The sequence below is a fragment of the Mastigoproctus giganteus genome, chromosome 4 (assembly GCF_048544385.1).
Source record: "Mastigoproctus giganteus isolate SK-2022 chromosome 4, ASM4854438v1, whole genome shotgun sequence".
Lineage (NCBI taxonomy): Eukaryota > Metazoa > Arthropoda > Arachnida > Uropygi > Thelyphonidae > Mastigoproctus > Mastigoproctus giganteus.
Window position 1 is genome coordinate 172661330 of NC_143578.1, and position 16632 is coordinate 172677961.

A 16632-nucleotide genomic window follows, 5' to 3' on the forward strand; every position below is an offset into this window, starting at 1 on the left:
CTGGGTTAGTTGATGTCAGGTGAGAGTAGCAAGGTTTTTTCTCCTGAAAACTCGGGTTTTCATGCAGGGAACAGAAAAGTGACCTCAGAACACACGCGATTTATAGACAATATACACGGTGCAATATTGCCTTAGTCGCTAATGCTCTTAAATACTACATCGACAACAACACCAACCAGTCATATTCTGAAATTCCTATAAAGTGGATTTCACTGCACAGTAAGTTATCAACAATTGCCTTTCAAAATTAAACGAACTGCATTAAAAGCATTCAATTGACATTCTATAAGATCAGTTATATAATTTTTTTTTTTTAAATCGTGGAGTTCAGAAATGATAATAAATAAAATTTATCAGCTATACACTTGGCTTCATCCTTTCGAACACAGGAAAACTACTTGTGAGAAAAAAGTTATACTGTACAGTAATACGAATTGGTAAATATCGAATTAAACAACGTTACACATTCGTATTTCCCGCTTTTTACTGGTTCTCTGTATTTCATGTGCTAACGCTGCCATCTATCACTAATGTGCTTAGAGCATGCGTCTTCTGTTTGATTAGCATTTTAGGTTTTGTTGGAAAATTTAGGTTAGATATGAAGCTTTTAACTCACAATCTGATGACATCGAAATGTTTGAAAGGAGTAAACACTGGCTTTCCTTTAGGAATAGTAGTAAGTGGGAAAAAAATTCGTTTTGATTCTGTACGTGTTTTTACGTTTAAGTGATGAGCTTTTCGTTTGTTAATTAAAAGCAGGATAAAAAATATATATATATATATATATTTGCTAAAGCAGGACAAACAGGACAAAATTATTTTAGCAGGTTGATGCATAGAAATGGTTTTTATTTAGCAACATGTTTAAATGGCTAAAAAAAAAAAAAAAAGCATATGAGCTGCTGCCAGTGATGTTAGCATTGTAAGCTGTTCATGCCCGCTGGTGTCATCCTACGAAGTAGTAGTGTATAGAATGAATGGCCACTATCCTAATAGTAATTCCTATTGGCCGTTAAAATGCATAGAAAATGTAGCCACTATTATTATTATTAGCTACATGGTGTATATTTTTGTACAGGGAATTCAAATTTTTAATTGAGGTAGCTAGTTAGCTCTAACGTATAATTATAGAAGTAGTAATACGCTTCACTGTTTCTATTAGATAGCGTAGTATTGACATTTAATTTAATTTATTGATCTTATTAATTTAAAATATCATGCCCCAAACTAGAGCAGCAAAGCAACGGGCACAAAGTGGCAGGAGTGCTGTGACTCGGGGAAGAACTGAGGGGGGCGATTCTCCAACACATCACAGCCTAAAAAAATGTGCAACTTGTGAAATGTTTGCCGAACTATCTGGAACGGAACATGATATTGCCATGGGGGATGTCTTTGTGTGTGCGCGATGTAAAGAAATCAGGCGACAACTCAGCGTTGTTATGGGCCTATATGAGAGTTTGAAGGACAGGGTGGATGCCCTCGAAAGATCTAAATTGAGGGGCCCATCAGGCTCTCAGCTGCCCACATCAACGCCAGAGCTTGCACTTGGTCATCACGCAACACAGCGGCAGCCCCCAAGGCAGACTGCGCTGGTCCTAAAGGAAGTAGTAGTTGTTGGTGACTCTATTGTCAGGGAAACGGGAAACATCCTTTGTAAAAAGTATAAGTGGAACAGGACCAGGGTATGTCTGCCAGGAGCAAAGGTTGATGACGTTTTAGAGCAGATATCATCTTTTAGGGGCACAAAAGGTGATATAGTTGTACACATTGGCACTAATGATATTAAGAGTAGGAGACCGGCAGAATTACTTAACAAGTACAGGTCACTGATGAAAAAAAGCCGTGAATTAGGGTTGAATTTGAAAGTGTCTGCAATTCTGCCCAGACACGATAGGAGGGAGTATATAATGGGAGCCTTGTCGATCAATTCGGCCCTGGAAAGATTGTGCAAGGCTCAAGGGATAGAATTTTTTTCAGCCTGGACTGTACTTGTTAACAGGAGAGACTGCTTCTACAGGGATGGGATACACTTAAATAGAAAGGGTGCAAGAATATTTGCTGATGCTATCGAGGCAGTGTTAGGTGGGTCGGAAAACTGATAGCTTGGGGGGATACAAGGACTAATAGTTTAACAGTAGCCGCAGGCAGAGGTGAAGGTGATTCTTGCACAACTTCTATTAGAATAAGTAGCGACCTGGAGCGAGGGGTGTTGGGGTTTCAGGGACGGATGGCAGTCATCGTGAAAAAGGTGGGTATATGGGATGTTTTAGAGTAACTAAAAATAAGAATAGGTTCATGTATACTTGCATGTATACCAATGCTAGAAGTATAGTAAATAAATTTGATGAATTGGAAGTGTTGGTCAAGACATCAAAGGCGGATATTGTTGGGATATCAGAGACGTGGTGTCACACAGATATAAGGAATGCCAAACTGGAATTTGTGGAGTACAATGTGTACAGAATGGATAGACAGTATAGGAAGGGAGGTCTTATGCTGTTAATTAAGAAAAACATAAAATCAAAAGAAGTGCATCCAGTTGATTTAGATGAACAGTGCACTGTTGAGTCAGTTTGGTGTGACATAAGCACTGCAGAAGCAAAAATAAGAGTAGGAGTGTGTTATAGGCCTAATGACTTGAATGAGTACAATGAACAATTGTACAGAGAAATAGAGTGAGCTAGTAAATCCTAATGTCTTATAATGGGGGATTTTAACTTCCCATATATATTTACTGGAACTTGTGACTTGATCACTCACACACTAGTCAGACTTTTGTGGATTTATTGGATGATTGTTTTTTACAGCAGCATGTTCGAGAGGCAACCAGAGCAGAGAAAGTAATACTCTTGATCTGGTTATCAGCAGTGATCATTCATGTATTAGGAATTTGCAGATAAAAGAACCACTAGGTGGCAGTGATCACAGTGTACTGACGTGGGATTTACTTAAAGATTTAATTACCATCAGGGGTAAAGGAAAGGGTTTTTGCTTCCGTAAAGGCGAGTACAGTGGTCTCCGACAGTTTTTAAATCCTGTGCAGTGGGATCAACTGACGATGTTACCAACAGTAAATTCTAAGTGGGAAGCATTCAAGGAATTAATCGTGGAAGCTACTAAAAGTTTCATACCTATTAAGAAATATTGTTCAAGGTTTAGGCCTAAATGGTTGTCAAATGAACTAATGAGACTCGTAACAGAGAAGAAAAATGCATGGGATGCATATAAATTATCAAGCGACTCAGAAGCCTATGGCAGATATAAGTTAATCTGTAATCAGCTCACAAAGGAGGTTCGGCAGGCGAAGGCAGATTACGAGAAATCCTTGGCAAAAGATGCTAAGAAAAACAGCAAGGATTTCTTTACTTATATAAACTCTAAAAGGAAGGGGATGAATCAGATTGGTCCACTTGACATCCATGGATCGACTGTTGATGATCCTGCTCAGATAGCAAACAAACTGAATGAGTATTTTGCATCTACATTCAAACGTGAGGAATTATTAAGGTTTGAAAATGACAGAAGGTTTTCAAATTGTAGCAGGATACTTAATAATTTTGTAACAACTGAGAGCAAAGTGGAAGAGAAATTGAAGTTAAACGTAAGGAAAGCACCTGGGGTGGATGGGATCTATCCAGTTATATTAAAGGAGGCGGCAAAGCAACTAAGCAAACCCTTAGCCATAATTAAGAGAGCGTCCTTGGACTCGGGAGGTTCCCACGGACTGGAGATGTGCAAATGTATCCCCAAATCACGAAGGGGGATCGAAGGGTGACACGAGTAATTACAGACCAGTTAGTTTAACTTCTGGTCCTGGTAAAATAATGGAGTCACTGGTTAAAGATGTATTGGAGGATCATCTAGACAAGACTGCAGCAATAATTCAGACACAGCATGGGTTTGTTAAGGGAAAGTCTTGTCTGACAAATTTGATAGGATATTATGATGTGGTTACAAAGGAACGGGATGCAAAAAATAATTTTGATATCATATATTTGGATTTCATGAAAGCTTTTGACACTGTTGCGCATGGAAGACTATTGTACAAATTGGAGCAGAATGGTATTAATGGTAAGTTGCTACAATGGATAAAAAGATGGTTAAGATGTAGATTAAGTGTGAGAAGACAGAGGGTGGTAATCAATGGGTGCTGCTCTTCTTGGACTAATGTTATTAGTGGGGTCCCACAGGGTTCGGTGTTAGGTCCACTGTTGTTTTGTATGTTTATCAATGATATTGATGAAGGTATATCAGGCTTAATGTCGAAGTTTGCAGATGATACAAAGGTTGGCAGGGTTGTTAATGACAGTAATGGCAGTGTACTACTGCAACAGGATCTGGATAATTTGGGCAGATGGGCTAAGAAGGGGCAACTGAAGTTTAACCTTGACAAATGCAAAGTACTGCATATGGGTAGAAGTAACCCCAGAGAAACGTACCAACTGTGTGGTACTACACTTAAGGTGGTAGAAAATGAAAAAGACCTGGGAGTAATTGTGCAGGCAGATATGAAGTTTTCTGAGCAATGCAGACAGGCTGCCAGTGCAGGTCATGGGGTTTTTGTCAATGATATATAGGAATTTTGCTAGCTGGGAAAAGGAGATGATTATCCCTCTGTATAAGGCAATGGTGAGGCCACGCCTTGAGTACTGCGTACAGGTCTGGAAACCTCATTTTTGATAGGATGTCGATTTACTTGAGCGTGTACAGAGAAGGGCAACAAGATTGGTGAGGGGAATGAAGGGATGCTCTTATCAAGAGAGGCTTAAGTTCTGCAGATTGCAGTGGCTGGAGACTAGGCACCTGTGCAGTGATCTGATTGAGGTGTGTAAGGCCTTGAATGGGTTCAGCACGCTGAATTCTGATGGGATCCTTCCACTTGTTCAGATTACGAACCTAAGGGGGCATAAATTCAAATTAAGAAAGGACAGATGTAGAATAGATGTGCGGAAATTTGCCTTTATCCAGCGGGTGGTTAATTGCTGGAACAAACTTCCATCTGTCATTGTGGAAGTTGATAGGTTGAATAAATTTAAGGAGGAACTGGACAGGCATTTGGAGGGAATGGCGTTTTTTTTTTTTTTTTTTTTTCCCTTGGCTGATGCTGCATAAGCTCATACACTTGCTTTTTTGCATCACATGCCACTGCTCCTACTACTACTACTGCTTATGCTGCACCAGCCAAAAAAAAAAAATTCCCGGGGTTAGAAGGGAATCACCAAGAAAGAGAAGAATGATGATATCTAGCTCGGCACCCTAGGTGTGCCAAGCCCATAATCACCAGATGTGAGCCCTGTGATTTGGAGATATTATTGTTTGCTTTTATCCCGCGATATCTCGTGTAGTTCCAAATAACTTTTAAAACTAAATACAAGATATCTTGGGTTAATCAATGAAGGGGTTAAAGAACAAAAAAAAAGGAAGGCAGTTATACAGCAATAACCGCACTGATGTGTTAATTTTGTCTGACTAATGTGAATACCATGAGGTAATCACAAAGAAACTGGATGCAATAAATAATTTTGACAATTGTATATTTCCATTTCAGTTACACTTCTGAAACAGTCCCACATGAACAACTTTCCACAAATTGGAGGAATGCAGCACTGATAACAAGTTACTAATATGATTGGTGAGATAAATGGATGGAAGGAGATATAGTAGTTATCAACTGCCACTGCTCCTCATGAACCAATATTACGAGTGGAATCACAAAGGGTTCATCATTGGGTCTCTTACTATTTTTAATATTTATTAACAGTGCTAATTAAGCATACCAAGTTTAATGTTTGCTTGATATATAAAGGTCTTGGTGGTTTATAAGCAGTAGTTAATGATAGTAATCAGGGTATACTCTCATCAAATGGTGAAATACCACCACTTTGCTTATTGGAGGCTTGAAGTGGTGCAACCCATGTTTAGTCTCTAGAGCTAAGTTCTGGTCAACGCTTCCCTTTCTCTTCCATCATGCAGTATGATTGATGACTTTTGAGGTTATGATGAACGTCGTGGCGAGATCCAATATTCCTTACATTTCGAGGGTACAGCTCTAAAACAGTGTTCGCAGGCCGGCTGCTAGTTAGTACACCGGACCGAACCTATTGGTAACCCTCTAGGAGGCTTCCGGATCAGCTAGTGTATAATCTTTCTACCTCTACTGTGCCAGATAGTGACTGGAGGGAGTCCGAGTAGTGTGTATGCGGGGAGCATTGTCGAGGCCATGTTATGTCAAGGATCTGGGTATATTCTTACCACGTGTACGCCGTATCCAAAAATTTCATTACTTCATACAGCATGTCCCACCCACTTTTTCTTACTATTGAATACACAATGAATTGTCAAACTAATAGAGCAAGCTTATCTGCGAAAACATCTAAACCTCCCAAGCACTTCCTAATTCATTTCACAAATATACGTGGTCTCAATTCTAATCTCAACGATGTCCATTTCCACTTGCAGTCTGCCAAACCCCATGTACCTTTTCTGACCGAATCTCAGTTATTGGTTGATTCAACTACTGCTCATCTCAAATGCCCAAATTATTCGCTGTATGATTCCTTTTGCCTCAAAGGTGGTACTTGTGCATATGTGCGTTCTGATATTCTCTGTCAGAGACTTGGCAATTTGGAATCTTCTCTGGCTTAAAATCTCTCTACCTCATTGTGTCAAATTCATCTGTTGTCTCTAGAGACTTTCTCTCTTTGCAACTTTCCTAACAGAGGTAATTTTCCTTGGTGATTTTAATGTGCACAACTCCAGCTGGCTTCCGTTTTCTAGTCACACCGACCCAGCAGGTCGAGATGCTGAGGCTTTTGCAATTACTAATGACCTAGCACAGATTGTTCATTTACCTACAAGAATACCAGACAATCCTAATCATATGGCCAATACGCTTGATCTTTTTCTCACAAACAACCCTTCTAAGTGCACGGTCGAAGTGAGAGGTCCTTTAGGCACTTCAGATCACAACTTGGTGATTGTCTCCTCTCCAATGGAACCTTTATCTCATGGCTATTCCCAACCTCATGTTGTTTGGCATTACAAGAATGCAAAATGGGATGACCTGCGAGACTTCTTTTCTTCTTTTCCTTGGTCTGATTACTGTTTCAAAACTTCTGATGTCAACGTTTGCTCAGATCGTGTCAGTGAAATTATTCTTGCAGGAATGTAATCCTTTATCCCACACTCCACTTTAAAATCTCGTCCTTTATCTAAACCTTGTTTTCCAATAAATGTGCAAAAGGCTGTTCAAGAGAAGAATGTTGCATATCGTAATTGACTTGTTTCTAATTCTTCAGTTTCATTTTCTACCTACACCAAAGCTCGCAACAATTGTAAAGCAGTTATTAGCATTAGCATTAGTAGAGGCATTTGATGCAAGAAAGCAAGCTTATGCAGCATCAGCCAAAAAAAAAAAAAAAAAAACACCACTTCCACTTCACCCCTCTGTACGTTCAAAATACCTGTCCAGCTGAGCCTTAAACTTATTTAGGCTATCAACTTCCACGACAAGGGACGGCAGTCTGTTCCACCAACCAACCACCCGCTGGCTAAAGGCAAATTTCCGCACGTCTATCCTACATCTGTCTTTCCTCAATTTGAATTTATGCTCTCTCAGGTGATTATTCTGAGCGAGAGGAAGAATCCCATCAGCATTGAGCATGCTCAAACCATTCAAGGCTTTATACACCTCTATCAGATCACCTCGCTGGTGCCTAGTCTCCAGACACTGCAATTTGCAAAACTTAAGCCTTTCTTCGTAAGAGCACCCCTTTGTTCTATTCACTAATCTTGTTGCCCTTCTCTGTGCTCGTTCCAGCAGCTCTACATCCTTCTTGAAATGAGGCCTCCAGACCTGTATACAGTACTCTAGGTGTGGCCTGACCATTGCCTTATACAAGGGAATAATCACCTCCTTATCCCTGCTAGAAAAATTCCTATATATCATTGACAATACACCATGAGCTACTCTTGCAGCCCGTCTGCACTGCTCAGAGAACTTCATATCTGCCTGCACAACCACCCCCAGGTCCCTTGCATTCTCTACCACTGTCAGTGTAGTACCACAGTTGATACGTTGCTCTGGGGTTGCTGTTTCCCATGTGTAGTACTTTACATTTGTCAATGTTAAACTTCATTTGGCACCTCTCAGCCCATCTGCTCAACCTTTCCAGATCCTGTTTCAGCAGCATAGTGTCAGTAGTATCCTTGACAACCCTGCCTACCTTTGTATCGTCTGCAAACTTCGACATTAAGCTTGATATACCCTCATCAATATCATTTATGAATACAGAAAACAATAATGGACCCAACACTGAGCCCTGAGGGACTCCACTAATAACATTAGTCCACGATGAGCAGTGTCCATTGATTACCACTCTGTCTTCTCCCCCTCAGCCACCCCTTTATCCACAGCAGCAATTTGCCTCCAATGTCACACTGCTCCAATTTGTGCAGCCGTCTTCCATGTGCAACAGTATCAAAAGCCTTTCTAAGATCCAAGTATATAATATCAAAGTTATTCCCTGCATCCAGTTCCTTTGTGACTGTATCATAGTATCCAATCAAATTGGTCAGGCAAGACTTCCCCTTAACAAAACCATGCTGTGTCCGAGCTATAGCTGAAGTCTTGTCTAAATGATCCTGCAGTGCTTCTTTAACTAGTGCCTCCATTAATTTTCCTGGAACTTATTTCCTGTTATTAATCAGTCCAAACTAGAGTTTGAACAGGCTAAGAGTAGAAAACTTGCTTCTTGCCCTAATGGTAGCCGAGCATTCTGGTCTCTTTGCATAGCTATTGGCCGCAACTTTTGCCAATCTCTGCTCCCACCTCTGTCCAAACCAGATGGTTCTGTTTTCACTTCAGCCAAGGATAAAGCTGACCTGCTAGCATCCCATTTTTCTTCCAGCTCATTATTATTATGATTAGCCATATGGTGCAAGCAAGCCTGAGGCTTATGCTGCACCAGCCAAAAAAAAAAAAAAAAAAAAAAAAAAAATTCCCACATTACCCTGAGAGAGAGAGAGAGAGAGAGAGAGAGAGAGAGAGAGAGAGATGTATTAATGACCTCCGTAAAACACCTCCCACCATTCTCAACACACTTCACTCAATGCCTCCTGTGGTCTTCCGTCAAAAGGATGTCAGAAGGAGTTTGACGAATCTCGATAGTAAGAAAGCTCCAGGTCCTGATGATATTTCTCCACTCGTTCTCAAAACCTGTGCTCCTCAACTTACTCCTGTTCTTTTCCACCTTTTTTTCACTTTCTTATTCAAAAGGTGTTTTCTGTTCTGCTTGGAAATTTGCTCATATCCAGCCAGTTCCTAAAAAGGGTGACAAATCCCTCCCATCCAATTATCGTCCCATTGCAATTACTTCTACTTTTTCTAAAGTAATGGAGAAATCAATTAACCGCCAACTCTTAAACTACTTAGAAACCTTCTGTCTGATCAACGATCGCCAATATGGATTTCATGTGTATTGATCCACTGGTGATATTCTGGCTTATGTTACCCATTTATGGACTAATTCAATGGAAAAGTTCGGTGAAACACAAGCAGTTGCTTTTGACATCTCAAAGGCTTTTGATCTTGTTTTGCATAAAGGTCTTCTAAACAAGCTTCCATCTTATGGTTTGCCAACTTTTTTTGTAATTGATTATCCAGTTTTCTCTCTGATCGCTCACACTGAGGGTGATGGTAGATGGTTCTGTGTCTTCTAACTTCTCCACTAATGCTGGTGTTCCCCAAGGTTCATTTTTATCCCCAACTCTTTTCCTCTTGTATATTAATGACCTTCCATTGACTGGAAATCCTATCCATAGTTTTGCCGATGATAGCACATTGCATTCCACTTTCCATTTTGAGAAACGCGAAAATTTATTTTTATTTTGTTACACAGAGCATTAAAAACTACGATAAATGAATTAGCTTTCGGCTGGGTGGCAGCCTTCATCAGATTAAAATACTTTGAATGGCAGTTGGAATAGAGATGCACTGCCAGGATGGTGCGTGAGGCACGTGGTTAATTGTTTGTTGATGTTTGTGGCTGTGACGTATGGTGGTGACGTGGCCAGCGTTTGTCTATGGACAGAATTACTGCTTCTGTGATGGGGTTAAGTTGACAACCACTGTTCCTGTTCAACGAGGTATCCGAGCATTTTATATTTAACGATTCCAACCAGGTGCGCCTTAGGTAATGGTGGGACTTGTCCACAACCACAACATCGCGGTGTGGGTCGATGTCGTGGTGGGTTGTCCAGACAACTCCAGACCATTACCTAAGGCGCACCTGGTTGGAATCGTTAAATATAAAATGCTCGGATACCTCGTTGAACAGGAACAGTGGTTGTCAACTTAACCCCATCACAGAAGCAGTAATTCTGTCCATAGACAAACGCTGGCCACGTCACCACCATACGTCACAGCCACAAACATCAACAAACAATTAACCACGTGCCTCACGCACCATCCTGGCAGTGCATCTCTATTCCAACTGCCATTCAAAGTATTTTAATCTGATGAAGGCTGCCACCCAGCCGAAAGCTAATTCATATATCGTAGTTTTTAATGCTCTGTGTAACAAAATAAAAATAAATTTTCGCATTATGAATCCAGAGCACGTAGGCCTGTTTTATTATGTACATTTTGAGAAACATTGCTCTACTCAATCAGCTTCAATTTCTCATATATCTGCTACCAATTTCTTAAATGCCGATCTCCGGGTAATTCTCCAGTGGGGCAAAGACAACTTGGTTGATTTCAATTCTTCTAAAACTCAGTCTTATCTTATATCTCGCAAAAAGGATTATTCTGCTCCTATGCTTATCTTTGGTGACACTCTGATTTCTAGGCAAAATGATATATCTCTTTTGGGGATTACCCTGACTTCTAATCTCTCTTGGCACAAGCACATTACAAATATTGCTTCATCTGCATTTAAAAAACTTGGTTTTCTCTTTCGCTCTCATCGTTACTTTTCTTCCAAACAGCTGTTCACTCTGTACAAATTGCAAATCCCTGCCCTACCACGAAATATTGTTCCCACATCTGGGGAGGTGCCCCCAAAACCTCTCTCAGGCTTCTAGATTCCATTCAGAAGAGGGCAATTAACCTAATTGCCCTCTTCTGAATGACTCCTCAGACTCCTCTCTGACAGTCTCTCTACTCGCTGTCTCATAGACATACTGTTTCTGCTGCATGCCTTTTCTACAGATACTTCCGTGGGCACTGTTCTTTTGAATTTGGTTTTTTTTTTTTTTTTTTTGTTTATGAATGTTTATTAAAGATTATATATTTTTTTTTTCATTAGAATGGCTACACCATATAAAAAGAGAATTGTATTTATATTTTTTACTATTTTTGTATTTGTATTTTTGTATCAATGATATTGATGAAGGTGTATCAGGCTTAATGTCCAAGTTTGCAGACTTTATGAAGGTTGGCAGGGTTGTTAATGACAGTAATGGCAGTGTGCTACTGCAACAGTATCTAGAAAATTTGGGTAGATGGGGTGATTTAACCTCGACAAATGCAGAGTACTGCATATAAGTAGCAATAACCCAGAGTAACATCAGCTGTGTGGTACTACACTCAGGGTAGTAAAGAATGAAAAAGACCTGGGGGTAATTGTGCAATCAGATATGAAGTTTTCTGAGCAGTGCAGATAGGCTACAAGAGTAGTTCATGTGGTCTTGTCAATGATGTATAGGAATTTTGTTAGCAGAGATAAGGATAATTATCCCCTTGTATAAGGCAATGGTCAGGCCATGCCTTGTACTGCATACAGGTCTGGAGGCCTCATTTTAGGAAAGATGTAGAGCTGGTGAAATGATTACAGAAAAGAGCAACGAGATTAATGAGTGGAACAAAAGGTTACTGTTACCATTGTAGGCTGGAGTTCTGCAAACTGCAGCATCTGAAGACTAGGCACCTGCAAGGCGATCTGATTGAGGGGTATAAGGCCTTGAGCTTAATGCTGATGGGATTCTTCCTCTTGCTCAGATTCCACAGCTGAGGGGGCATGAATTCAAATTGAGGAAAGACAGTTGTAGAATAGATGTGCAAAAATTTGCTGTTAGCCAGGAGGTGGTTGATTGCTGGAACAAACTTCCATCTGTCACTGTGGAAGTTGATATCTTAAATAAATTCACGTTTGAACTAGGCAAACTTTTGAAGTGAATGGATCGGTGAAATGGGAAAGTTTTTTTTTTTTTTTTTCTTTTTGGCTGATGCTATTTAAGCTTGCTTTCTTGTATTATATGCCTCTACTAATGCTAATGCTACTGATTCAAAGATGTGATATATTTGCATGGCATTTTTAATGTTCAAAATGTCTAGTGCTGCATATGTGGGTGAATTCCAACTGGCAACAGATCTTGTAATCTTGTGCACTATCAATAATTTGAACATCATTTCTCCTTACTGCCAGTAGTGCATGGCTATCACTGAATGGTTAAAATCAGCATTCTCAATAGATGTAATGTCTTTCAGCGGTTCTCCAGATGATATATAGCCTATATTCCAGTTTCTACATGGTATACTGTAAATCACCCCACTTCTTTCTATAACTGGTATAGGGGTTTTTAAGAGGGTTACACATTTTGTAGTTTCTTATCAGGAATTTGCACTGTATTAATATTGTAACTGTGAAAAATCCTACCAATACCCTTAAATAATCCCTGATTTCTGTTTCTGATTGATGCTGTGACTAAAAATGTGGAGCAAGGAAGACATGAAGAAATAAAAAGATTCAGAATGGCCGTCTATCGAATGACTTTCTTGACGAAAAGTTAAATTACTATGAGTTGCTTTTAACCCAGACATGTACAAATGTCATTTATTTTTCCATCACAGAACCCTATGTTTGACTCAAACTGTACTTCCAGTTTCTTGCATTCCTTTCTATCTGGGGGTATCTCAGAGTATCACTAGGATTTTACACAGTTACAATATTAACTCTCTGCAAGTTAATGGTAAGAAACTACAATATGTATATCTCCCTTTAAAAACCCCTGTACCAGTTATGCAAAGAAATAGGGTGGTTTACAGCATACCATGTAGAGACTGGTATGTGAACTATATCAGTGAAGTCAGCTGGAGAACCACTTAAAAGGCCATGTTTCATGAATTGAGAATGCCGATTTAAACCAATCAGTGATAGCTGGGCACTGTTGGCAGAAGGGAAATGACCTCCGGCCAGATGATGTTCACATTATTGATAGTATAAGATTTTGTGATATATCGCTTGTTGGAATTCCCAACACATGCAGCACTAGACACTTCCAAAAGAAATTACTCTAAATTACTCTCCCCTTTTCTTCCCCCCCCCATGTACAGGTAGTTCTCGTTTTGTGCCAGTCCGATTTGCACCGATTCGCAACAGCACTGGTCACTAACCACAGAGGCCATTTTTTTTTTTTTTTTTTTTTTATAAATTGGAACTTTAAAATTGTCAGACAAAATTTATCGGCATTATACTGTACTATATATCATGCACTGTTCATGTGATCAAGAACAATCTGAGTTAATCAGCAGTTAGCGTGTCTGTATCATAGCCAATCAGAGATGAGAAAGCTTCCCGCCCTCAAAGTAATCACTCTTGGATGTGGGTGCAGTGAAGCATTCAGTTGGTTGTTGTTTACGCCATTTACATTTGTTGGAAATTTATTACGCTAACATTTGTTATTAATTGTGCTATTAATAAATTAAATAATAATTAATAATAGTGATAGCAGTGTGCAGTTTTTTGTTATACAGTTTTTAATTTAATGGAATACAGAGATGCTATTTCTGGTAAAAGAAGTTCAATGAATCCTAGTGCAAATGAAAGCATGCAAAAAAGCACGTCGATTTATCACATTGGAAAATAAGATGGAGGTTATTTGGAAGATGGAAGCTGCAAAAACTGCCCCTAATGTGTGTGTAGGGCTATGAATATGCCTCCATCAACTATTACTACAATTATGGAGAGTGCTGATAAAATAAAACAATCGATTCAAAATGCTACCGGAGTAAATGCTACACAAGTTAGTTGCAGCAGAAGTAAGCTTTTAGAAAAAATGGAGCAATTGCTGACACTTTGGGTCGATGATTTGAACCAAAAAAAAAAACATTCCCTTGACCCAAGCTGTAATAACTGAAAAGGCTAAGTCAATTTTTGAAGACTTTAAGAAGAAAGGAGGAGGTCAGTGTAATGAAATATTTTTGGCTAGCCAGGGCTGGTTCATGAGATTGGTGAATTACTGGTTAGGCAGCTGCTGCATTCCTTGCAGAGTTTCAGACCATAGTAGAAAAGGGTGAATATCCTTCAGATCTCATCTTCGTTGTTGATGAAACAGGTCTTTATTGGAAAAAGTTGCCCTGAAGGACCTTCATTACCCACAATAAAGCTGACTCCTGGGTTTAAAGTATCAAAACACAGGCTGACACTTTTGTTGGGAGCAAATGTGTCAGGCATTTTAAAATTGCAGCCAATGTTGGTGTACCACTCAGAAATACCATGTGTTATGAAAGGTTTAAACAAAACCATGTTGCCTGTGTACTGGAAGTCAAACAAGAAGGCTTGGGTGACACGTGGTGTCTTCTTGGATTGGTACACAAACTATTTTTGCTCTACTATTCTCAAATTCTACAATGACAATTTACCAACCAAGGCTATTCTTCTTTTGGACAATGCCCCTGGACATCCTACAAAACTGGGTGAAGTCAGAATGCCTCTTAAAGTTAATGGTGTCTACATGCCCCCTCATACAAAATCAGTTTTGCAATCCTTGAACCAGGGGGTAATAGCCACCTTTAAAGCTTATTATCTATGGCAAACATTTAGAGAAATGGTCCAACATTACCATCAGAGAATATTGGCAGTCATTTGATGTCTTAAAAGGCATCAATCACATTAACACAGCCTGGCAAGAAGTGACTATCAATTGTCTAAATGGGGTGTGGCATAAACTTCTCCCAGATTTCATGCATGACTTCAGAGGATTTGAGCCACAATAGAATGTTGTACAAGACATTAGCAGGCTGGCACAAGAGGCAAGGTTAGAAGAAGTTACAGTTAAAGACGTAACTGAACTCTTGAAAATTCATACAGAGACTCTTTCAAATGAAGACATTGAAGAGTTAGCTCCAGAACTTAGCCAACAGCAAGAGGAAGAGAAAGCAGAAGACTCTTCTCTAAAAATTATGAAGACCAGTGATCTACAACGGATTCTTGTAAGAGTAGAGTCCCTCACTAATCAGCTCTGTGACTGATCACAACTGGGAGAGGAGTGCCACAGTTAAAAGGGGTGTGGTATCAACCCTGAGCCCTTATTTTGAAATTCTTAAAGAAAGAAGGAAGAAATTCAGCCAATCAACACTTGATCCTTTCCTCAAAAAAAGAGATCTTCTCAACCAAGGCCTTCAACTCTCAGAATGTTTTTATGTATGCAGTGCTTTTTTTTGGGAAGGTACGCAATGGTACTGTACCGGCACCTTTATGAACAGTGACATGTAACATTTGGATGCAGTGCACTATGAAATTTGTAATATTCTGTAAATTTTTTTCACGTGTTTATCTACTATTCAAATAAGCTTAAAATTATTTAACTAAATTTGCATTTTGCACTGTCTATTGTTAAGATATTTTCTACATAAAACTGTATAACCATTTTTATAATTCTAAATTACTCAGTTGGACCTTTGTTTAACAAAGTCCTTTTATAGCATTTTGAATTCTCCTTGGAAGTAATATTTAAAATACTTTCCGTTGAGCAAAGAAAATTTTCATATAGCGAACGGAGAGAATTAATTCGGTACGCACTGTTTGCATTTCTGGCTTTGGGCAATTAGTGCTGCTGTGTGCATTAAGAGAGCTAAAGGGATTACCATTCTATAACTTAGTGGCGCCTGGTAAAACCTATCCGACCACTGTCCCACATGGAGAAATCACGCTGGTCACTGGGTATTCCCAATGGGCTCTGGTCCACCTTCTACTGCAGTGGTGTCCAAACTTTTCCCGTATAGGGGCCATATTCAAAAAAAATTCACAAGTTAGATTTCTTTATGCTGTTTTAGTTGACTCTCTGGGCAGGCTGTAGGTTGGACACCACTGTGAATCAACTGTAAGTGCCCGTTCGAGAATTAGAAGAGAGCGATTTTCTTTTACCCCGAAAAATAATCATCTATTGTTTCGCGGAAGTGCGTTATCAACATTTTTCCGTAAATTTTCCCTATCTCTGTTTAGATGGTCACAGTACCTGAATATCCGAATGACACTGACGTTTTGGACAGTTTTGAAAGAAAGAAAAGAAAAAATTCAAATTTAAGAACTAATGACAACTTCGATGACTCTTTTGGACTACAAGGAAAACGAGGACTACAAGGAAGGAAAACAAGAACTACAAAGGTATTAAACCTTCTAAACATGAATTGTCACCATTTGGTGAAAATAAAGTTAGAAAATTGTCAATTAGGTTACAATTAAATGAAAGAGATACAATTCGTGGATTTCGGGAATATCTAATTGAAAAGATGGTTTCGGAAGAATTGAAGCATTTAATGGATGCTCTGAGTACAATACCAATTTCATCGAGTCAATATGAACGAAGATTTTCACAAATGAATCTGATCACCAGCCCGACAAAAGCTTC

At 39.4% G+C, this 16632-nt stretch overlaps 1 protein-coding gene across 1 annotated transcript in view; it reads left to right on the forward strand.

The window, feature by feature from the left end:
- Positions 1-516: 516 nt before the first annotated feature.
- The window catches only part of Trmt112 (tRNA methyltransferase subunit 11-2), a 70347-nt gene continuing 54231 nt past the window's right edge, over positions 517-16632 (forward strand). Inside the window, exon 1 of the mRNA XM_090371881.1 lies at positions 517-676. Coding sequence (XP_090228007.1) covers positions 599-676 — 78 coding nt within the window. The 5' untranslated portion in view covers positions 517-598. The remainder of the gene's footprint in view (positions 677-16632) is intronic.